Source organism: Polistes fuscatus, unplaced genomic scaffold (assembly GCF_010416935.1).
Source record: "Polistes fuscatus isolate 324 unplaced genomic scaffold, CU_Pfus_HIC Scaffold4, whole genome shotgun sequence".
NCBI lineage: Eukaryota > Metazoa > Arthropoda > Insecta > Hymenoptera > Vespidae > Polistes > Polistes fuscatus.
Window position 1 is genome coordinate 6,906,453 of NW_025113118.1, and position 26,262 is coordinate 6,932,714.

At 32.9% G+C, this 26,262-nt stretch overlaps 1 protein-coding gene across 1 annotated transcript; it reads left to right on the forward strand.

Moving 5' to 3' along the window:
* Positions 1 to 2,591: 2,591 nt before the first annotated feature.
* On the forward strand, positions 2,592 to 22,744 carry LOC122521372. The gene is made up of 6 exons (XM_043642044.1): positions 2,592 to 2,879; positions 19,053 to 19,684; positions 19,823 to 20,522; positions 20,611 to 21,163; positions 21,281 to 21,415; positions 21,536 to 22,744. Exons 1-6 carry the CDS (start codon positions 2,725 to 2,727, stop codon positions 21,680 to 21,682), a joined length of 2,322 nt encoding a protein of 773 aa, XP_043497979.1. The 5' UTR covers positions 2,592 to 2,724; the 3' UTR covers positions 21,683 to 22,744.
* The last annotated feature ends 3,518 nt before the right edge of the window (positions 22,745 to 26,262 follow it).

Here is a 26,262-nt window from a genome sequence, read left to right on the forward strand (position 1 = left end):
CAAGCCACAAACGTAATTGAAACGCCAGAGGACTAAACGACGAAAATTCGAAAATACTCAACGTTCAAAGAGATAGATAGAGATAGACGTATGTAAAGGGAGAGAAAAAGAGTGAGAGAAACGATCGATCGATTAACTCGTTACCACGTTTAGTTCTATTGGATTTGCCAATAAATAATATGTCGATATTTGCAGTATTTTATATCTCGATAAAATAACAATAATAATTAAACTAAATAGTATTGATATAACAACAACACATTGTAGTATTTAAATTAATCGAATAATTTCGCAATTTTTTTCATAAAAAGAGATGTTCAATTTATTTGGATATAAGATGAAAATTCAAACAATACCTACTAATTGAACAATTTAATTATATTAATGCATTTGTTACAAAAAATCAATATTTCGTTCGTTCAATTAGCAGCATTTTGTAAGGTTAGAATAGTTAACGTCTGGTTGATCCCTGATAGACGACCCTGATGGTAGAACAAATCTTAGAAGCAGAATTCTTCTTTGTATAGGGAGCAGGGTCTTGTTCTTTCAGATTGTCCCCGCTGTATATATATATATGTATATGTATATGTATATAACGAAGGAAAAGAATGCTTTTAGATAGTGTGTATGAGCTGTCCATCAAGAATGAGTGAGAAAGAAAGAGAACATCGTGTGAAAGTAAATCTTTAAAATATTTGATTCGACCATGTCTTTTAGCAGAAAACGTTTCCTTTAAAAAGTTACGAATGGTAGGACAAAGGAAAGAATCTTGAATAAAATAAAGCTAATTTTGGGATACTCAAAGACCCTCTCTCGATCGGTCGTCTTTTCTGTGACGAGTAAATTTTTCTAATGCTCGGGGTAATCGTATTAGCTAATACGGCCCTGACACATGCTGTCAGTACAGGAACGTAATAACTGGTTATATCTATTGAGTTCTTACGGGGGATCTGGTATGTCGTTATTTATGTCGATAAATAAAATTGATTGTGTAAATCTTTCTCACTTATCTTATTTCAATTATTGTTCGTTACTTTATTTAGTCGTAATTGAAATAAATAAATTAATTTTTACAATCATGTATGTGAGATTCAAATTATCGGATTATTTATTTAAAACAAACAATAAATTTATTATTTGATTTAATTGATCGTGCATAATTTAATTCAAAAAACATTTTCCCTTAATTTCTTTTTAATTATCATTGTCGTCATTATTGTATTTTCCCTACTTAATTATGTGGATACTTGTTTTCATCAAATTTCGAACTTTCAAAGCAAGCTTGCTTGAATATTCGAGATATCCGAAATATTCATAGTAGATATACGAAGAATAGGATGTCAAGGGATATAAGTTTATATAGATTGAATATTATCCATGTGGCAAGAGTTCTTTCTCTTTCTTTCTAATTCTGGTTCTGGTTGTTGTAAGATTGGTGGTACAGTTCACAGATTCCTCGAGCGTAACCGTTGCTGCTTGCAGTCATACAATACATTACTTCCATCCATCGTTGTCATTGTCACGCGACTCTCCTGGACTTTCGCTTGAATTTTCGTACGAAAGCTCCCTCATCATAACGAATTTACCGCTTTTCATCTCGTTTATTTTATTATTTTTTCTTCCTTTTCTCTTGGCTTTTTTTTACTTTTTCTTTTTTTTTTTTTTTTTATATAGTCGTACAGCAAATATTTCGTATTCTTGCAAGAAGGGAAGGAAACTTACGTAATAACTCAAACGGGGAGGCTGCGCAAGAATATTTTTATCGACGAGCAAGGGAAATATAGTTCTACGTAAATACATACCTATGTGTATATACATTTTGTATTTGCAAAAAATTTTCTGTTATCATCAAAGTGCCAATTAGATGTTTAAAAAGAGAACGCAGAAAAGAAAAGTTCATTACTATATTTCGATAAACGTAGAGAGAGAGAGAGAGATTTATTTGTTCAACATATGAATATTTTAGAGAGATATGTACATATGTATACCAAAGTGATTATTAAGTATATTTATACAGTAGAAAAGGTTAATGCATTTAAAATAATACAATATATTAAACGAAAAAAAGAAAATAGAAAAAGAAGAGAAATAAATGGAAGATAGAAGTTAGAATATTTTTGTGAAAAGAAAGAAAGAAATAAAACATATTCGAATAATTATAATAGGCATTATAATTTGAAAATAAACTCCGATAGTATTTATTTGATAAAAAATTGAAAAAAGAAATTTAAAAATGAAAATGATTAGGGCACCGGAGAAAGATGGTATGGTAGTGAGTAGAGTTGGTATGGTGGGGGTAAGCTGACGGCACTGTCGGCGGCCAGCTGTACACGGCGTGGCGCGTCAGTCGGTGCTCGTTGGGTTCTCCCCACTACTCGGCATCGTTACCCCCACTACCGAGTAAGCTCGTAACGGTGGCGGCCATCGGTGTGTAGCGCGCGCGGTGTGTCTTTCGTCGGGCCATGGCCTCCATAGACACGGAGGCGAGCGAGGCAGCCCGAGCCGCTCCTCGCGTCATCGTCTATACGAGAGAAAGAGAGAAAGAGAAGGAGTGAGTGAGTGAGTGAATGTGAGAGTGAGAGGGAGCGAGCGAGCGCGCGAACGAGTGAGAGAGATATATAGACGAACGAACGAACAGGAAAGAAAAGAGAGAGAGAGAGAGAAGACGGGCCTGAGAGCGACGATCGCGAGGAGTAGTAGCAATAATTTCTAACCCGAGTCAAGATGGCGGCGACGGTGGTGGCGGACACGGTGGCGGTGCTCGCCAGGGGTGACAAGATCCTCGTCACCGTCGAGTCCGCCCTACCGGACATCCTCGTCGTGTCCTTCGTTCATGGTGCCAAGTGTTTCCAGGGTGCGCTCCTCGACGCTACCAAGAGGTACGTAAATGTTATCCATGTGTACGTGCGCGTGGCCATGTGTATATATGTGTATATATATATACGTGCGTGTGTACGTGTATAATATGTTATTATCTCTTTTTTCTTTGTGTCATACCCTATATTATATACAAATCAATGAGTAAGTTTTATTATTTGTTTTATTCTTTTTTCTTTTTTTTATATTGTAAAAACACCTATGTTTGTGTTAGTGAAGCGTGTCCTGCGTGTGTACTGTTTTTACGCGTGTCAACTGGCACGACGTGTGCACCTCGTGCTCGCAGCATCCCTCTATCTGTCTCTCTCTCTAACAATTGTACACGTTGCTTGCTTGCTTTTCTACTCTTTTTTTTATCTTTCTTTTCTTTTCTGTCTTTCTCTAAAATATATATACGTGTACTTTCTCTTTCTCTTTCTTTCTTTCTTTTTTATTTTTGTATTATTATCATAAATGAAAGTAATAACATTAACAATAATTATGTTATCAGTTAATATAAAAAACAAAAAATTGACCATATTACTGTAACCAAAGAACAAAAAAAAAAAAGCTTTTCGTCGATGTTCATCGAGCGACGGCCGTCGCTTCTTTCCTGTTCCACACTTCACATCATTCTATCTCTTTCTATCTTTCTTTCCCTTTCTCTGAACCATCCATTTCCTTTAAAAGCTGAAGAGTCTGAATCCTGATATCGATCAAAGAATTGGAGTCGTTTCAATGAAACGTCAATGTTTTCAACATGTAGACGACAAATTTCCTGTCATCGTTTCTTTATCTTCTTCCTCGTCTTCATCATCATCGTCGTCGTCGTCATCGTCGTCGACGTCAGAGGTGAATCACCTTAAAGAGATGCCCTTTGTTAGGGCCCACCGTGTGTGTGATATGTTAGGCCTCTTCCGGTCTCTGTCTCTCAGCCGTCTATATAACAGTCCACTCACATAAGTCGTTATTTCGTTTGACGATCAGCAAAAGCATGAATTCCCTTTTATTTTTTTGTTTTTTTTTTTTTTTAAATTTATTTCCTATTTATTTTTACTATTCTCTGTCGTCGTTTTAGAGTAACCACTGATTTTTAACGATATATTTGTAAGGTAGAATAAAAAAAATTGGATAAAAAATCGCATTTTTCTATCGGTAGCAAGATAAATGTTACGAGTGATCGTATACATTCTGTCTCTCTCTTTCTTATTTTATTTATTTCTCTATCCTTCTTCCTCTTTTTTTTCTCTCTTGGCCTGGATGCATCGCGTTAAACGTCACGCAGAGCTTTACGAGACGCTGGAAAAGCTGGCTTTTTTCAAGCCCTACATCTCTTCCTTCCTTCTTTCCTTCTACTTCTTTTTCTCCACTTCTTCCTCCTATTCCTTTTTTCTTTCTTTTACTTTTATTTCGTACTATGTCGTAAACGAGTGGTCGATCGATAAAGAAAGTAACGATTTGTCCTATCTTTCTCTCTCTCTCTCTCTTTCTCTTTCTCTTTCCATCTGTCTCTCTCCTTTTTTGTTCGTTCGTCATTGTTGCCTTTTGGCAACTTTGCCAAGGAAGTTCCTCGCAAAGATTATTCTTGAAATAAGGGATGTGAAAGAAAACGAATTATTCCTTAGGATTTTGAGATTGTGTCGTTTAAATGACGATTACATCGGGTTTTTTAACCCGTGCAAATATTTATTCACACGCGATATACTGGTAATTAGGGTAATTGGTTAAGAAGAAAATTACTCGAGTTTATTATTCGTTCTACTTATTTTTCTTTATCGCCCTTTCTCTCTATCTCTCTATCTCTCTCTCTCTGATATTCCACATATAATTATCAAAATAAAATACACAATTTATTCGTAAAAGAGACTCAATTTATTACACTAATCATTCATCTAATATCATTGATCGCGATTATAAAGTCTTAATATTTCAAAATGTAAAATAGTTCAACACGATGTTGTGTTTCCGATTATTCTCAATCATTCCTTAAAAAATTGCTTACTCGTGGTTAGTACGATTGTTAAAGGGGTAATAAATCCACAGTATTAGTATACAATACTAAATTGTGTACAAATATGTGTATAAACAAAAGAGGCATGGAAAATCGTCATTTTATCGATCGAGGATTTTATTTGCGTTTTATTTCTTTTTTCCCTACATGTTTCTGATTTTTCTTTTCGTATATACGAATTATCGATTATTTTTTTTTTTTATTTTTTTGCGAAAATTCATTAATATTGATTCGTAATCTAACGTTACACAACAATCCGTTGTTATCTCGCTTGCGATTTAATTTTTGTTTTTGTTTTTCAGTTCGGCAAAAAAAGCTCATAAATCATTGCATTGCGTTTCCGTCAACAATTTAAAATGAGAAGTCAATAAATATAAGTTATTCGGACAGGTCTTCCCATCAGAAGATTTCACGAAGAAGAATTCTTTCGGATCGTCTTAACGATCTCTATGAAATATTGTATGACGAGGAACCGGTTTTCGCGAGTTTCTTTGTTCCGGTAAAGAAGGGATCTTCATTATCGATTTTCAAAGCGGACGTTTACGAAAGCGGAGATACGCGAATTACAAGCTAAGATAATTTTAATAGGCAATGGGAATCACATTCATTTAGCTAGCACTCTATTTGATTTATGTTTTACTCGAAACGATCGACAAATTTTTTAGTTTGGGAACAAAAAAATCAAATAAATCAATAGATGACAACAGCATTATTATTTTTTTTTTAAGATGAGGCGCGCAAAATTTCAATTATTTTCTTTATAAAAACGGAAATTTTTATAATTAGATTAGAAAATAATAAGAAACAAATTGAATGAACAATAATTAATAACTCTCGTTGTGTTCTTGATTTTCACACAGAGGAGGAGAGAGAGAGAAAGACGGGGAAAGAAAGAGAGTCGTTCGTGAAACGTCGAACTCCATTGTTCTCAAGCGTAGAATAGAGAGAAACGAAGCAACGTCGTTCGTGGCAAGTTCCGGCAAGGTAGAAAAACGAGAAAGAAGTTGCAAAAGCGTTCCGCGTGTTCGAGCTCTTATCGTTTCGTTCGATAAACCACTGTGAGAAACGAACAACTTCATTTTTCTGCCATTTTAACGATCGATTGCTTCGTACACGTACACACAGAGACACACATTAAATCCACCCAACACACGTAAAGAGAGACACGCACACTCAAAGTCAGAGATTAACTAGAAAATGAATGAAGTATCTTTCAATATTTTCGTTTTTTAATCTACAAATTGAAGAATGATTTGATGAAAAATTCAATAAAAAAATGCGGAAGAAGAAAAAAAGCAGAGTCAAGTTTGAAATGAAAATTGAATTAGATACGCTATCGATCGTTGAAGAAGAGCATATATCTCTGAAGCTAAGGGATCCGACATAGGCAACGGGGTAACGTCGTTCAATTAATTATACGTAAGTCGACCAGCTGACGCACATTGTCCGCAAAGTTAACCGTCCACCACATTGAGAATCATACTAGCAAAACTAGTCTTACAATCGTCAATCGTCCCCTATTTGCAACTGAGCTCTTCTGTTGCTTCGATCATTGATCATCGACTAATAGCCATTGTTATGCTTTTAGAAAAATTATCTTTTTCGATGAAAAATCTGCAATTTTAACAATATTTTTCAATAAACTTTGATAATACTAACTTAAAATACCAATCCAAGACAAAGGAATAACATTTGACACTAAAGTAATTAACACGATTAGAAAAGATTTAAGGATATTAGAACAATTCAAGTAAATTGTTTAACAAGGAGAGTCCCTTAAATGTTTTTTTTTAGATGTTTATGAAATTTTCTAAATTTATATGGGTTCGTTAGGGCTACAGACCGTACATATGGGACTATCATCAAAAACTCCCTAGATACAACCGTTTTCGAGAAAATGAGGGCTAAAGTTTGACTAGCATTCCTATATAATACCATTTCTTTAAATTATATATTAATAGAATTCGTTAGCTTAGTTCGTATCGGCGCAGATTCTAAATCGATAGATCGCTGAATCGAGTCTCGTGTCGGATCGACTTTTTTTCAAAATAAAATAATTTTGAACAGTTTATCAGAGCTCTGTATGTATTTAAGACAAATACGACCACAAATAGTTAAATAATATTATTCGTATTATTTTGTTATTTGAACTTGTTAGATACTCGCACTCGTTGAACTAATTTTAGTTTATAATTTAATTACGTAATTATATAATTTTGTTTCTATTGATCTGAATTTTCAACATTCGAGTTTAGTACATACTTGTTGAAAATATATATTATCGTAAAATTTGAGAAGACGTAGGACGATAATTATTCGTTCGGTCTCGCAATTAAGGATGTAGTAATACCAGTGACGAGTGAAATCTCGTTTAGATGATAAACCAGAGATAAGGAATTTGCTTAAACAACGTTTTAGTTTCTCTCTCTCTCTCTCTCTCTCTCTTCCTCTCTCTTTTGGAATTTTCTCTCGTATTATTTTAACCAGACGCGTCATCATTCTACGCTCGCTTACGGATGTCCGTTGCGACGAAAATCATGATTTATATTATAACACCCCGTTGTCGGTAAAACCATCCTATGAAGAGATCTGAAATGTTCTTCGCATGAGCTAAGATGGAACCTGTTACTTTCTTCTACACGCCAGATGTATTTCACATTTCATATCCTTTATTTCGCGAACGAGACGTTGGAAGAAGACGTTCGCATCGATCAAATATTTAATGTTTCATGGTGTCTACCATGTAGATGTATTATTTTAAATGGTTTCGTATTTTAACATTTAATCATTGTTACAAATAATTATACTAATTTCTACATAAATACAATTTATTTCAATATTTATATATATACATATTTAATTTCAAAATGGAGGATATTTCTTTTCGTGATCGACCAATCAACCAACGTAAATTTTTCTTTCCACAACAGAAATTTTCTCACTCTTCTACGTCGACTGTAATAATTTCGTCAATTGTAAAAAAAAACAAAGTCTTAAGGAAAAGAATATACATAGAAAGAAGGAAATAAACAACGCAATAATTCGAATAATTATTCAAAATTATGTGAAAAAACGTCTGACAGTTTCTTTCAAACAACACATAGGTCAATCCATATTCGTCGCCATTTGCCATAGTTTTCCTATACCATTGGCGAGAGTATATACGTGGTTATTATTTCTATGAGATACTATACTACCATTAACTTTTAATACTAGCGTGCTATCGTCACTGAAAATAAAGCCTCGTAAATTCAGGACATCGATCGATAAGTCGTGTCTCTTTCTTATTCTTTTTGTCCTTAGAGATAAAGATAGAAATAGAGAGAGAGAAGAGAGAGCGAGAGAAAAAAAGGAGAAAAAAGTAGGGTTAAGAGATATATAAATATTATTTTTTTATTTTCTTAATTTTACTGATGTAGTTTAATTTTTTTCCTCATTAGAGTTGTCACTATAGTCATTCGATAAAATTCTCTACGAATGAAATAATTCTAGTTGAACTTAGCGTATCTTGATATACATATAATCATGACAACTTAACAGTTTTATAATCCTGATGTATAAACATTTATTATATTCATTATATATATATATATTTCAATTGTAAATATATAACTTCAGTAGGGGAAACTCTCTCAATAATTTGCATAATACTACAAAAATATCAGATGTTACGCTCTGCGGAAATAACTTGGACGTAATCAAAGGGTTAATTGTATTTCGTGACGAACGAGAAACGTGGAATTTGTTCCGATGGATCTCCATAGTATATAAAAATAAAAAAAGGTATTAATAAAAAAAAAGAACAAAAATAAAAAAAAAAAAAATAAAGATGAAAGACAAAGTTAAGAACAGGAATAGATTTTTACGGTTAAATTCGTAAATATCGGTGCGAAGATCCACGTCTCTTTCTTAATGTATTATATTTGTGCGTGCGCGTGTGCGTTTGTGTATGTGAAAAGTAGTTTCGTCGAAATGCTTGTAGAGTTGAACGTTATTCGCTTCGTACTCAGATTTCTATGTAAGCGTTTGCATGCTTAACTTCTATAATATCAAAAGCATAGCGTAGCACGAAATCATAAAGTAAAGCTACAATGTAACAGCTTGCTGAGTTACAACACTACGGGTGTATCATTTCTAATAGCCTAGTAAGAAGCGATTGTAGAATATTTTATCGTTCCTTTTTCATTTTCATGGTCTCGTCAAAATGAATGGAAGAGAACTTTTCATTGCTTTGTAGAACAATGCACTTTCACGGTTTTTCTTTTTAATTGATAATATTTATTGTTTAAGACTGACGCCATTTTGAAAAATTCTTATAACAAATAATGAGTTAAAAGCAGCAAGTTACAGTAATATATAATAAACTGATTGTTCTTTTTTTCTTTTTCTTTTTCTCGCTATCATTGGATTTTATTCAATGTTTAATATTATATTAGACTCCTTTAATTAACTTTCATCTTGAAATTGTGATCCTTTTAGAGATACCATTAAAGTATATCTCGTCGGCCATCTTGATACGTTGGACGCGTCATGTTTCCATTCCTACCCCGCAATTTCTCTTTCTCTTTCTCTGTTTCTCTCTTTTCTTTTTTTTTCCTTCATTCTATTGTAACAATGTTAGTAGAAAGCGTCGTGTGCAGGCTTCCCCAAAAGATCAACTTACTTAACGTATTTCCGTGGATGAACATATAATATTAGCCACTATTTTTACTTTATACCTTGAATTACGATATTTAATCGAGTATCTTTTTAATGGTATAACAGAATTACAACATACGACTCGGTGTGAATCATAAACTGTGCATATCGAATGGTCACAAATAGAAGGCTAGAGAATAGAGGAGGGAGAAGGTAGGAGGAAACAAAAAATAGATGAAATAAAAAAAGGACAGAATTTTATATATTAATCTGCAAGAGTTATAACCGATTATGCAATACTTACTTTTATCATTATTATTTTTCTTCTTCTTCTTATTATTATTATTATTATTAGGTTCGGTTGTTCCCGTCGATCTTCTCCGATATTGTCCGAACGCATAGCACGTCTCTGAGGTGAAAGTCAAGTTGTCTTAATAGCTAACTGATGCCTATTATGTACACATGACTTCGTTCGAGTTATATCTGCTTCTTTTTTATTTATAATTCTTTTTATCTAGTTCATTTTTATCACTTGTATACATTAACATTGCAAGAAATCAAAGGTCATTTACATTTGCATTCACATTCGAAAGAAGAAAAGATATATAATTATTCGTTAGAAGAAAATTATTAAATAATTTCGTTAAAAACGTTTCGAGTGAATAGTATTATCTTTTTTTTCCTAATTTTTTTTTTGTTTAACACACATGAAGATATTTTTCTTTGACGTACACCACCGAGACAACACAGATTTTCTCGTAACTTGTAAAAGGCATCTTTGTATTTGTTCAAGCATAAATTGAAAAGTTTTTAATGGCTAAATCCTCAATGAAGACATTTTCGAAGGGGAACTTTATTATTTATTTGAATAATTAATTATGAATATTTGTTCGTTTAATCTTATTTTTTGTTACATAATTTTTTTCTACGTATATAATTCTTTATAAATATTTATGTCGATATACGTCTATGGATCGTAGATTAAATTATAATAGATTATGGATAACAGATACAGTTTATAATCTATTTAGATATAATCCAATAAAATTCAATCCAATGTTTTTCAATCGATGGTTGAGAAACACGGACTATTGATGGCCTGTAAAAACATTTTAGTCGGTTGCGAAAGCCTTATAAATTTGTTTATATTTAATTTTAAAATTACAAATATATTAAATCACTAATATTAGGTTAGTCCAAAAATTAATACGTATTACACGCTATTAAAAAAATTTGGCAAAATTGCGCAGGAACTTTTGAACTGACCTAATATGATACACATTTTTTGATGTAAACGAAATGGTGTTCAAGTTGTCTTTTTTTTTTTTATAATTGTTGGCTCTATCAAAATTATATAACGTCTTGGTAACAATCATTATCTCACGAAACAACAAGTATTGCTGAGAATGAGATACAAACATATATAGAATAAAAGAAAAATATAATAATTTTCACGATAGTTACTTGTGATATTGTAAAGCGCGACATGATCAATGCCGTCTCATTAATGATTTATTTAAATTGTGAATATTATCATAGCAGCAATGTGTTAACAGAAACCAGACACACGATGTAGCTTTTACGATAAAAAAATTAGATAATAACGCGATTCATTATATTTTCAATTTTATTTTATTATATATTTTATTTTACTTTATTGTTAAAGATATTTATCTTATCGGATGATATAAATAAAAATATATATTTATTATATTTTATTTATATTTCATACGTGCACGTACGTAAAATGCGTGTTTCATGCATATATTTTTGTCATGCGATAAAATAATTGTCAAGATAATCGTTCGTATTATATTCAGAAGAAAAAAAAATTCCGTCTATAAAATAAGACAAATATATTTTATATGAATAATGATGATTCGACCATATTTAAATGTATGTATCATCGTTGGATTCTTAATTCAAGCTTGTTAACCTCAATGACTCCTTTCTCGATTCTCTTGCCCGTGCTTTCGGTTAAACTGCGTCCTTTGGACCATTTTTTCTTTTTCTTTTTTAATCATTGTTTTTTTTCTCGTCATCTTCACGACGTAAAACAAGATTCGATCGAATGAGAATCATGACTGCTTGCTTTTTTCGCTATCGAGTTACGTAACGTTAGGGGCAGGGTCTTCTTCTTCCTTCTTGTCGCCGAAGTGGCCGCCATCTTAAAGATGGTTAGCTCTTTGTAGGTCGCACGAAATTACAGGGAATTAATCAAATTGTCGATTAATAAAATGTGAAAATGTAGGTAAGAGAAAAATTATCATTTTGTAAGAGAAAATTCTTTTAAGTCTATCGAAGACATTGTTCTTTTTTTCTTTTATTTTTTTCTTTTCAAGTATCGAACAAAAGCAGAACTTGACTTTATCACTGAGAACATTTTTTTATTTCTGAGGAAGTAAGACAGAAAGATAGAGAAATAAAGAGAGAGAGAGAGAGAGAGAGAGAAGTTTTTGAAAAAAAACAACCTTCAGTGTTAAGAAAAAATTATTCGCGAATAAGTTAACGTTATCATTGTATTTTCGTTCCGTACAAGTTAATGAAGAAGAGAGAGAGAGAGAGATAGAGAAGGAAAGAAAAATAGGACGAGAGATATCGTCAGTTCGTCGTTTCAGACACAGCCGCAAATAAACCAGCCCGAATTACTCTGAGCGAATTCTGAATCGTCTTCTTGGCTTATCGAAGGGTAAATTGAATTTTCGTAGCTGGCATATACGTGATGAAAAAAAAAAAAAAAAAAAATGTAGAAATCCGATTCAGAAATTGATCCGAAGAAAGTGGAAGGGAATGAATAGGAAGGGAAAATAAAAGAGGCATGGGGGAAAAAGAGAAATCGACTGTGTGAGAAAATTCCTTTTGTGGAGTATAAACTGTAATATTTATGTTATAAATATAAAAATATAGATAAAGCAAAGTTAAGATACATATAAATAAATAATTTTAATATAACGAAGGGTCTAATTATGTTTTAATTAAAAATGCATCATTCTTTAATCACGAAACAATAATTTCATATATATATATTTAAATTAATTTACAACGAAAATTATCACACATAATTAAACAGAAATTGAATAAAATAATGTATATATTAAATCATATATTAGATATCACGCGTGATAAATAAATAAAATTAAATAAATAAAAATTAATTTAATAAATATAAAATTATATTTAAATATAATTGGAATAAATTGAAAGTAGCATAATAATTTATAAGAAAAATTTATAATATATAAATCCTTACATGAACGCACACGTTAGTGAACAACAATTTGAAGGGTCGAGTTAGGGTAAGGGTCTGAAACGATTTCTATAAGTAAATCGAATATGTATGGGCGGTGGCTCCGCATTGTCGCCGAACCATATCACGAAGGCCATGCGGGCTGTTACATTATTTTGGCATTCGCATGGCTTTCCCTGATAGATGTAACATACACTTTCTGTCCTAATGGCTCTTCTCTTTTCTGACATTTACATGTTACACATATCTGAATTTTCTCGCATATACGCATACATACATATACGTAGATACATACACATATTTATACGTTCATATATATCACGTATAAAATATACATGCAAATGTTACATATTACATATATGAAAATTTACATGTGTACACACGTACACATATTACATAAAATATATTTGGATTTATATGTAAATATATTTACTTACACGCATACATACGTTTATTCGCATGATGATACATTGGAGGTGTAAGAAAGATAGACGTACAAGGATAGATAGATAAATAGATAGATAGATGAATAGATAGATGAATAGAGAGACTAGTATAAATTGAGAAAAGGATATAAATCGTTTTATTAGATATGTGTACGTTTTTCTGACCGATCTATAAAGGATATAATGAAAATAAGGATTTTAGGATTCACAACTCTGAGAAAAAAATGGAGTAAAGAATCTTCAATCTTTTTATCTTTAAAAATCACAAGTTTATTGAGTGTGAAGAATAGTTTGAAATATATTGAATAATTCAAACTTAGGTCATAGATTAGTTTGTGAGACTTGGATTTTACCTGAATGTCATGATTTCAATTTTGATAGAAAAGTCAGATATGTAAATACATTGTACGTCATGTTAAATGTCACAATTTCATGTATATCAAGTGTTTGACTAGCTCAGTTAGGATTCGTTATCGAAATAAAAGCAAACATTAAAATCGGGTTAACTTAATAAAGCGTTATTTGCATTTGGTAATGTTTCAAAGGTATTGGAGCTTTAAAAAATAGCCAATGGTTGAAGTTCCAGAACAAACGTTAGTCACGACCTTTGAGTTAACACACGCGCACGTGTTTCACGAGTATATACTTGGAAAATCGATAAATTCGCAGCAAAGCTATCGTGGATCAGTCTGACTATGGAAAACACGAGTTCGACGACCAGGCCAGGCCAGGCCAGGTCAGACGAGATCAGACCAGACCAGACCAGACCAGACAAGACAAGACAAGACAGGTATCACATAGGTCTGTTGAGACCTAAAAAAGAATACTTTGCTATCTTTATTTATTACAACAAAAACAACAAAAATGAAGTATTACAATATCGTGCAGCAGTTATTATTATAGCTTCTCGTGATACCTAATCGTTGCTCTTAAACTTTGTCGAATTTTATCACGTTTCATGTTTCCTATCTCGTTTCGATAATAATTATTGCACGTTTGCTGATTTCGCTTCATACATTTGATTTTATTTCGAAAATTGAGTCCATTGTTTAAAAGTTATCACTCGGTAGTATCTATGCAGGTTGAAAGATATAACTGGTTGAGTTTTGAGAGAACGGGAGAGTGTGCTGCGTAAAAGTGATTACTTGCAAAAGAACAAATAGAAAATAAGTTAACAAATTAAAAAAAAAAAAAAAACATTTATCGATTCGTAAGGTCAATACGATTGAAGTTCATTTAAATCTGATAATAATCATATTTTCATTATATATATCTTTTCATAGGGAATTAGATATGAATTATATCATCTTTATCTAAATTTATCAATCAGCGATAAGATAGATGTGTTGTGATTAATTTGTTAGGATGTGTATTTTGAGTATATAATTTCATTATCAACCAGTCAAGAAGGTTTTTATGTTCAAGGTGTCTCGTGTGTGTTTCCTATAATATCATAGCTCGAATATTGACTCGTCTCTGTTCGTGGAATAAACCGCTAGGTAAATCCCACGAGTATATTATATATATATATATCTATAAGGGAATAGTGAAAGAGAGAGAGAGAGAAAGAAATAAAAAAGGCAAGGTAGACAAAAAGGGGAACGTTAGGTTTTTTTCTTACGTGTCATACGTCGATCGTCCTAATATCATTTTTCCTCCACGAAAAGGGCGGATATATCACGAAAATTCTTGTTTTGTTGGACGTTAGATTGTTGCCTAGTAGTATACTATATATAGATATAAATACATATATGTCGAAAAGAAGAAAGGAAGATAGAAAGAAAAGAAAAGTAAAGGAAGACGGACAAGTACTTACATACTTTCGATTACTAGTTAGAAAATTTCGTAACATGAGTTCTTTATGCATTGAGATAATACCGTTAAACGTCGTTAAATCACCTGTTATATACGTGACAAGTCGTTACGATATAAATCATGTTCATAGTATATCTTATTTTTGATTGCATGATGATATTCATTTTCGAAGTATTTCGTTGTATCGATTCCTCGATATTTCTTTTTGTTCCTATCCAAGAACCATGAAAAGCAAAACCACAAACAAGGTCGTGTTTAATATCTTCGAAAAGAAATATGTCGTTATCGTAATCGTAGTCGTCTGTTATTTCTCGAGACAGGGAAGTACAATAAATTTCACTGTAACTAATTAAATATTGTACGTCCAACAACGCCAACGTCTTAGCTAGCTAGCTAGCTTGCAGCAGTGATACATCTAACCTTGTGTTTGTGCTTTTATACGTTTTCCTTGGCTCGAACTACGTCATTCGCAGTGCCATTGAGGATGTTCTATCCCTTTTGTGTTCAGTCTGGAAGGACGAAGAAAATGTCCTCTTCGTTACTCGCTTTGCCGGATATGTGTTCGGTATGTAAGTATAGATATGAAGAAATAAGAACAGGGTTGGGCACATATAAAACCTGCTGAACCTCGAGGAAACTCTTCTCTCTCTCCCCCTTTAGTCCCCCCCCCTTGCCCCCTATCTTTCTCTTACTTCGTCTATGATTGCGACACGAGCTTGAAATTGCTCGAACAGAAGGAGACCATTTCTGTTCTTGTCCTTCCAGTCGTTATTGTAGTAGTTCAGAAACGGACAAGAAAACAGACAACAGCTGTTCGAGTGTTTCAAGATAAAAGAGGGAGAGAAAGAAAAGTTCGTTTACCGGAACGACGGAAGACTTAAGTCGTGCTTAAAGTTCGTTCGAGCGTAAGGAAACGATTTTACACGGAAATCGCGACCTCTTTCACTAGAGTTCCGAGTTCTCTCTTCTCCATAGGCCTCCACGAGTATTCTTTTTACGCTTTTGTTAAGGATGTGAGTATACTCATTTGAATCCATTAAGGGAACACGATAAAAAAAACATACCCGTTCAGTCTTATTATAGTTATGAACAGAATTTGTTGTTGTGGATTACGTGTTGTTAATCGTAATAATTACAGAATCATTTTATTTTACAAAATTATGAAATAAAATTGATCGATAATTAAATAATTGTTGAAGGTTGTGATTAACATTTTTTTTTTGTACATTCGATTTAATCAACGAATTCTAACGAGTATCTGAAAATGTTTCCTTTATTATTTGTTCAACACCGGTAATTAAATAAATACTGTAATTTGATTAAACATTTTTTATTCATGATTTAACAAGTATTCGAAACTATTTTATTATTTAATGTACGAGTAATAATTGCTTTTAGGTTGATTAAATAATTTTTATATTTAATCTAGTGGCCTAATTAGTATCTAAAATTATTTCATTACTTTTTATTTAACATCCTCTTTTTATAATAGGAGAAATATCCTTGAATTCGAGTCTCGGTTAACCGGATAACCTTCCTCCGTTAGATTACGAAATGTGAAAGTTTCATTGCTAAAATTTCGTTCCTTCTCTCATTTTTATTATTAACACCAATACCTTTTTCCTGTATTTCGAAAAAGATAAAGAAATTATTTGATAAAAAAAGATCCAAAAAAGAAAGAAAGAAAGAAAAGAGATCGTTTTACTGTGCAGTTACAACAAAATCCTTCCACTTGTTTTTTCTATTACTTTACTGGAAAGAGAGAAAGAGAAAGAGAGATCGAGAAAGGGAAAGGGAAAGGAAAGGGAAAAAGGTTGGGAAAGGAAAAAATATCGTTCTCGCGGTCTATTCGTTTCGCGCTATCTCAGCCGTAACACCAGCTTGAAAACTCATTACTCATTTCGGGACGTAGTGTCCGTAATTGCGCGTCCCTTAATTACTCTTCACAACGGTACGTATACTCCACTGGCTTACACTCTGCAACGTTGCTTGGAACTCTGGGAAATGGGAATGTTCTAAGATACCATACCCCACATGTATATAAACAATCAACGAAAACCATTCGTTTCTTTTTTTGCAATCGTACAAAGATTATCTCCTATCTTAAAGATTAGGTCACTGAATTGTTAAAAGAAAACCGTTACTTTTCATTAAAGAAGTAAAAAAAAAAACAAAAAAATACTCGTATCATTCTCATTATTATCAAAACTGTTTGACATTTAATGCTTTTTCCGTTCTATTGAAATATTTGAAACATATCAAATTTGATGATTTGATTCGTGGCATTCAAAGATGGCCGCTTGCAGAATCGTCGCCATCTTTCTTTCGTTAGACGATGATATCACGTGACACATGGCGCCGATTTGAAAACGAAAATTATCATTTTTCTTGGGATGTTTTATTTCTTGGCGTGAAATGTCTGTATCTTTTTTCAAGTAAATGTAACGTTCGTGTAAGTTTACAAACATTTATAATATTAGAGGAAGAGACAGACAGACAGACAGAGAGGGGACAATCATCTGCTGTGTACGTCAGATACGGGTAATGTATAAGATAACAATATATATACGTAGGTGTTTCGAGATATCATGGAAAGTTAGGTAATTCTCTAGAAACGTGACGTACCTTGATGGAGGTGTACACATACACACATACCCACACATATGTTTCTCTTTCCTTATTTCTTCCTAAACTCGAAAATGGTATCATATCGTCGTTCTCATATCAGATGAATTTTTTCTAAATTCTTTTGCCTATTGTTAGTTATCCGAAGAAGTTATTTCCGGAACATGGGAAGGAAAAGCTGCGAAATATTAATGGTTACACTGAGCTGAGGGCTATCGCTCATTGTTCGCTCTCTAGAATCAATACATTGTCGTGGTTGTCTCTATCTATTTACTATATGTGTATGCATATATATATATATATTGTACATAGGTGCATGATTATTACATATACACATTTATATATACTTACGAACACACGAAATCATCCGAACAAAATATATGTGTACATGGCTATATTACATATATCATGTTGGGTGTATGTGTGTCGAGGGGAGGGGATGTACATGTTCACTAATGTTGCCCAATAATCTTGTGGCTTGCGAACACGGATTCTCGGCATTACGCAGAAGTTTTTTACCATTACGAAACCTTACTGACAACACAAAACTGTCTTAAAAGACAGTTATTTTAATATATTTATGATTTTTCTGTGATGTGTTTGAATTTACAATATCGAGAAAATATTATCAGATGACTTTAATACATTTTTAACAATTTTGTTATCTCAACGTTGTAAAAATTGATTAAAAGAGAGGGAAAAAATGTGATTTTTTAAACCATTACGTACATCAACGTAAATTTCTCGAATTGAAGATGTTCGAAATATCGAGAAAAAATGTTTCATTCGTTGAATCGTCCTGTACATAAACGTTAAATAAATAATTCGAATGTGCTCGTATAAAAACAGCTTAATTTTAAAAATGCACGCTCACACGTCTGCGATTGATGTTAATTCGTGGATAAAGCTAATGACGAACGTTTTATCGATGCTTCGTCGGTACCAACCCTGATTTCGCAAATCAATATTGGAGCTTCGAAACGGGCGATTAAGCGATAACGGAATTCCTTCCGCTTGTATTGTACAACAGAGACTTGTTACAAAATTTATCTCTCTTTTCCTATCTCTCTATCTCTACCTCTCTCGTGATTATAAATTTTCAACATCGATAATTTCTATTTATATTCTCTCATCGATAAATTTTTTATAATTTTCATTTCCTATATCAATAAAATATCTATTCAAAAACAAAAAAAAATAACAATCACCTTTACTATCTCTATCGATAACTTCATTAACGACCGATGTTAAGAAATAACTAATTGTTATGAATAAAAAGTGATGAATTATTTTTTCATGAATAATTTTCTTGATTATATATATACTAGGTTGAGTAATATATCGATTGAACAAACAAACAAACAAACAAACAAAAAATACAAAGTAAAAGTTGGTGTCTGTTGAAATTTTCCAGGGGTCTTCCCTGTGGTGTTCAACCTCCGGAACCAGTACCGGATCCTGATGGCGACAAGTTGGCAACTATTGCGGCACGGTTCAGTTATTTTCAAGATAGAAAGAACGCGAGTGGTCCGACTAAGGTCGACCTACGTAGAAGTATAAATCCACCAGCTAGATATAAAAATGCACGGCCGACGGTCCGGTTGAGGCCACGTCAAGTTCTCTGTAGCAAATGTCGGTCGATTTGTAACGAGAATAGCGAGAACGTTGACGTCAGTCGAAAAAGAAAGCATGATGAGGAACAACAGACTCAACAACAACAACAACAGACTCAACAACATTCGCAGCAACAGCAGCAACCGACTCATCAACAGCAACAAAATCTACCTACGAGGAGAAGTGATCGTCAACGCTGTAGTCAGCAACCGCAAAAGAATCAAAGAACATTCTTTTCGGAAAATACGAATACGGCGATGACGGCGGCGACAGCGACGACAACGACGGCAACGGCGACTATGACGACGACTGTGATGAAACCAGCAACATCCTCGTCGAGTCCTGACTCATCGAAGCTTGGCACCTCTTCTTTGATACCAAAACTTTCAAGATTACAACCGAACGAGATTAGCAACGCTATGCATGGACCTGGTGAGTCCTCAAAGAGTCTCTTACGGTAGATTCGAAAAAAAAAAAAACTAAATAAATATAACACACAGACATATACACCCGATACAGTGTCTCTCATAAACGTCTCGTAGAAACTGATATCGCGACCTAATTTCGTAGGTAAGGAAGAACTAACAACTGGAGTACCGTCTACCTATTGGAGTAGCAGCAGTGAGGCTGATGATTCGAGCAGGAACACCCTAACGCGTCCGGAGGATCGAGCCGAGTCTACGGATTGCGATAGTAATCCTTCTATGGCTTATTGCGCAACACCGAGAAGATTGAGTAGTTCTTCGGTGGAAAGTGCAAAAGTACCTGAAGAAGAGGACAAGAAGACTTTGGCTGCGGCTGATTCGACTGTGAGACCGAGGATTGGTCGAGTTCCAAGGAAAAAAAGATCGGTCGGTTCTATGGAAGATCTTTGGGACGAGTCCGTATTTGAGGATCCAACGAGAACTACCAGGACCACGCCTATTATAAAGATTTCTTTTGGTGCTCAAGGCGAGGGTACTGTATTGAAGATACCTTCGAAGATTCAGGACCCGGAATACGAGCAGGAGACCGATGATCCGGACGACGTGCAAGCTGAAACCGATCGAGATCCTTTGGAATTGCCACGGAACTTTGATAATGGTTACGATTATTGTGAAGATGCCGAAGACGATGGGCAAGAACAGATAGATCCGCAAAAGCAGGGTGTAAAAGACGCCAGTGCCAAGGCTGCGAAAAGAGCACTGAAAAAAGCTAAGAAAGAAGCAAGAAGGAAAATGTTGGGTGGTGGTGTATCGCCGGCCAGATCGCCTTGTAATGGTTCTCCAAGGTATGTTTAAGTAAAGTATATATATATATATAAGTATATATATATTACAATCTTTTTCAGATAGTAATACAAGATTTTTATTTCATAGATACAACACCAGCTATGATCCCTTACTTTATCATCGTCGTAAGCATAAGGTGAAACATAAGAAGAAACACAAGGATGATCGCAAACACAAGAATCAACAGCAGCAGCAGCAACAATTGCAACAGCAAGAAGAGCAACAGCAGGAATCCTGTGTGGAATCTGCTGGTACGACGACAACAGAATGTCAACAAAATTGGAATGTTTTACCGGATGGTGAAACGTATACGGCCATAAAGGAACAGTGCCTGAAACAGAAACTCTCGATCTCTTTGAAGAGGCTGAACACGAACGCTTATGCAAGATGCGATTATCCCGTGAGCAACGCTTCGTCCGGCTGTAAAAGCCCGGGTGCCAGTAGCGACGAACTCAGCGAACAGGAGGCTGAAGTGGACGCTGGAGAAACTGCCCCGGATTTTCCACCTCAATCGCACCCTATTGTCATGCGTTTGGCAGCAACACCGGTGGCCCATTGTCTCACTGCCAACGGCAGGAGGATGGATGTTGGGGATGTTGTATGGGGAAAGATCCATGGTTTCCCTTGGTGGCCGGGAAAGGTATATACACCCCTACACAGACATACGCGCGTGCGCATAGTTATCATATACACGGAACATTTATCTGACAGAAAACTATGTTCGTTAATATCCGTTAACGGGCTATAATATTTACAGGTTCTAAGTATTACGGTTTCCTGTAAGGAAGATGGTACGTCATCTGGACCACAAGCTCACGTAGCTTGGTATGGTTCCTCGACTAGTTCTCTCATGTCCTGCGATCAGCTGAGTCCCTTTCTCGAAACTTTTAAGGTATCGATTTACCTTCTAGCGCGATAAAATCAATTGTAACATCGAAATAGATTATGAATTTGTATATTTTTAAAACAGAGAACTATCTTTCTCCTTTCTCCTATTATTCTTATATTTCAGACACGGTACAATAAGAAAAAACGAGGACCCTACAAGGAAGCTATAAGACAAGCCCAAAATGAAGCACGCAGTCAGATAACTCCAAATTCGACAAGCAGTGTTCTCAATGTTTGTGGTTCACCTCGCGAGGTTAACGTTCTCTCCTAAAACAAAAGAAAAGATAAAAATAGAACATTCTCGTTCCTCTTTCTAATCTATTATATTATTGCGATGATATTGAACAACACGCCTCGGAATTTTCTTCGTATACATGTAAATTTTTGTATATAAAAAGTTTATTATTATTATTATTATTATTATAACTTTAGTTTAATGCGCGCTTAAACGCGACACGATTATTGACGATCGATGTTTGCACTAAAAAAAACTACATGTGACTGCTTATTATTTAAGCGTCGTTTTCCAGTGAATCAACTGTAGAAGAAAATGGTAAAGGAAAAGTTCACTGCCAGCATTATTTTCGTATGTATGTAGTTTACAAGAGAAGAAATTTCATTATTATTATTATTATTATTATTATCATTATATTGTACGAGGATATATAATTGTGTTTGTAGTAAGTGTGAGGATTTAGAGAATAATTTTTTGTATCAATTTACAAAATGATTTTTAAGAGTTGGCATAAATAACTACCTCTTTCAATTTTCATCGTTAGGTACGAGATGGATATGTGTTGGAGAGAGAAAATCTGTTATATAACACGTTAGTTGGTTCGTTTATGTTTTTTTTTTCTATATATTAGGTTTATTTACGTGTATATGTGCATTTCTAGATTACGAGCAATCTAACGATGGCAGTGAATTTTTGATATCAGCAGCATTTAATATTATTGTGTTTTTCTCCAGCTTAAATTTGATAACGTGTAAAGATTGGTCACAAAATGGAAAATGAAAAAAAAAAAAAAAAATAAGTAGATGAAACTTGTCGAATTTTAACAAGTACATTATGGTGTACTCAATGACGGTTAGGTGAAAAATTATTGATGTGATCGATCTATTTTTGAATCTGTGACGAATATAAATGAAATATTTTTTTTTTTTATTAATACGTATGTTTTATGGCCATGTACTTTTTTGTTTATATAAATCCACTGGCTCGTTTAATTTGTTGTTTACTAACAAAATCTTTTCGAGGGCTTTCTCGCTAAGCAGTATTTTTGACAAATAAAATCATTGAGAGATAATCTTTATTATTAGGAAGAGTTATGCGTAAAAAAAAAAAGAGAAAAGTTTATTTATTGACTTATACAAAATCGGTGAAATTAAAAGATAAAAGAAAGAAAAAAAAACAATAAAAAGATATAAAGAAAATATGATCTAAAGAAAGTTTATATATCTTTTCATTTAGACAAATCAATTTTATTCAATCGCTTTTGATGAATGAATTATTTATGTTGTATATAAGTACCATAGTTAAATATCGTTTAATGCGAGATAACCGATTTTCACATTTACTACTTTAATTTATGTATATACATATACATACACAAACAAAGAGAATACTTTTTCAATGAACAGTAAGAATAATTTCTTACTCCGGAAACTCCTCTCTTTCTAGTAAACGTGTTCAGGCCTTTTTTAAGTTTCATGCCGCAACACTGCCGTAATTAAACGACAAAAAAAGTTACGCGTTCCTCTTACTCGCCGTATAGATAATCGTTAAGAAAAAACAATATTTTCGTTCAAAATTTTTTTCCTAACTGCCGTTATTGTTAAAAAAAAATGAATTAAGAAATGAAACGAAAGAAAGAAAGAAAAAGAAAAAAAAGGGAAAAAAAAGATGAGTGGATTCCGAGACTTTCAAAGAGCCAACACTATACACATGCATTTATAGAATTTATTTGAAAATTCTACAGTGCAAGATGCTTCCTTTGTACTGTCTATCAAAGAATGCGAATGTTCTATACCATATATATATATACACATGTATATTTAAACGTTTGTAAATATCAAAACACTTACTAGTCCTTATCAAACCAAAATATCGAATATGTTGAAATGTATTTTTTCTTTATCACGATAGAAATTTCTTTCTTTCTTTCTTCTTTTTTTTTTTTGTATTTTTAATTTTGTAATTGTCAACATACCAGCTTTTGTTTTTGTAGTATTACGTGTAAGAAGAAAATAAAAAACGGAATTCATCCACCTTTGATAATAATTAAAGATGAAAAATAAAAAAATGTGATAAAAAATTATTGAAATACATGAAACAAACGCTCATAACATAAACACATGAACATTTAGTGAAGATACTATAAGAAAAAAAGAAAAAAAAAAGAAAAAAAATTGGAAATTAAAGGAATATAATAAAACGACGATTGAAAATTGGCTCGCGTTGTAAAATTAGAAAGTCGGATTAGCTCGTACATATTTCATGGCGATTAATAATATCCCTTTTTATGGAGGAAAGTCAACACTTTCACGTGAAAAGAAGTTAAGTGCGAGCATGTTCTCTCTTATCTTTTATCATATCGATCATGGTCACGATATAATATGTATGTATCTCGCGTGTTATCACGAGTTTCTCAGAGTAAGTCAGTATTTTCAGTATCTTCGAGATAGACGGATTGATAGAGAAATAGAATGAAAGAGAGTGCGATGACAATGCGAGAAAGATTTTCATCTTTATTAATTAATAATCAAAGAAAATCGAACATTGTTAGTGTGTAAGTGCGTGTAAAAGAATGGTCAAAGTAATTTTAATCATCTTTCACGATTAACGCAATTTTGATTGGGTAAATAATTTAAAAGATAAACATATAGAATAATAATAATAATAATATAAAAGAAAAATTAAATGAGAGAAAGAAAAGAAAGATATCACAAGAATGGAAATCATTTCTTGAAGTTAATGTTGTGTCGTCATCATTGTGTTGTAGTCGCGTGATTTGTATGACACTTGTGATGCATACTCTTTTACTGCTATTATTACTACTACTACTACTACTACTACCAGACACGTGCTTATACTTCACAAACGTCATCTCTCGAAAGTGTTAAAAGACACGAGAAGAAACATCGGATGGACGTTTGTTGTGTTTGGAAGGGAGTGTAAGAGGAATGGTGGAAAAACTCGTATTAGAGATCATCCTCTTTGTGAATCGTGAAGAAAAAAAAAAAAGGGATTGAAGTATTTTTTTTTTTTCTTTTTTTTTTATTATTACTTCTTTATCTTTTTCTTTTTCCTCCCCCTTTTTTTTATCATTACAAAGCAATCTACATTTTCGAAAGAGAAAAAAAAAGGAAATATGTTCGTACGAGACAACATTGTATTACGTATGTATTTTTTCTGTTTTGTTTTTTATTTTCATTTGCATTTTCTTATCTTTACTTTTCTTTTTTTATGATTCATTTTACTTCCATTATTACGATAAAGGGAAGGATTAAGTAACGCGGCTAAAAATAATTGAAGAGTAGTTTAAAGAGAATAAAGAAAAGCGGACATTTTTAAGTAACTGTGATTTATTAAAGTGTTTTATATTATACATATATAAAAAATATATAGATTATATATATTAGAGAGAGAAAGAGAGAGAGAGAAAGAGAAAGTGAGAAAGTGAGGAAAACCAGTGAATGCTAGAAAACGAGAGAAAGAAAGAGAGGGAGGGAGAGAGAAAAATAATATGAATTAATTTTTATGCATAATATTAGACGATGTTTCTTGATGTCGCTGTAATTTATACGGAAACGTAGAAATTTTCTAGATTTACATATCGATAGCATTAGCAGAGAGCGTCTATATTATTACTATTATTATTATTATTATTTGATCATTATTATAATTTGAACTTTTTATCGTATCGTTAGCGATATATTTTGAGATAAAAGAAAGGTGTACGAAAACGTTCGTTCCAGAATTGTTAAATAGTTTCTAACGAGAAGCTCGTAAAAATATGCTTTTTTTTTTTTTTTTTTTTAATTAATATTATTATTATTATTATTATTATTATAATATATATTATATTACATTACGTGTTATATATATTATATGATATTATACGAAGGACATTCGCAAAAATGTGTGTGTTATGTCGTAGAAGAGGAAAACAATCCGAGAACATTTGTTCGTTTCTTTATTCTTTTCTTTTTAAAAAAATTTTTTTTAAATATATGCGTTTTTTTTAAATATAACAAACGCCAACCTCTCGCGAGGTGTTCCTATATACAATATACCTACCGTATACATACATACATACATATGTACTGCACTTTATGTCGAGCGTTTTTCGTAGAGGATTCGTCGTCGTTAGTAAAATGTAGAAATGTTTTATTTTTTTTCCTTTAAAAAGTCAAAGTTCATTCAATTATTTTCCCTGAGCATGGCTCACGTCCTCGTCATCGTCGTCGTTATGGCGATGACAAGTACTTAAAAAAACGAATAGTATATTACACATTTTTACTTACTTGTCTGTTAAACAAAAAATATTGTTGTAGTTTTTTTTTTTTATTATAATTTGGATTCGCTCGACGAAAGTGTAAAACTGTCCTGATAGTACGTGTTCATTTTTTTAGACTCCACAACAAATGTATGTGTGGAGAATACGAGGAATATGTAGATTTATGTATCCTCGATATATACAATAATATTATAGATTCCAAGATCAACAACGATGAGGGGAGTCGTTTAGCCATGAGATATACGAACTGTTTATTAGTAAATGACAAGAAGAAGAAAATAATATTCAGAAACGAAAAGTCAGAAGCAAAAAAATGGGAAAAAAAAGATTG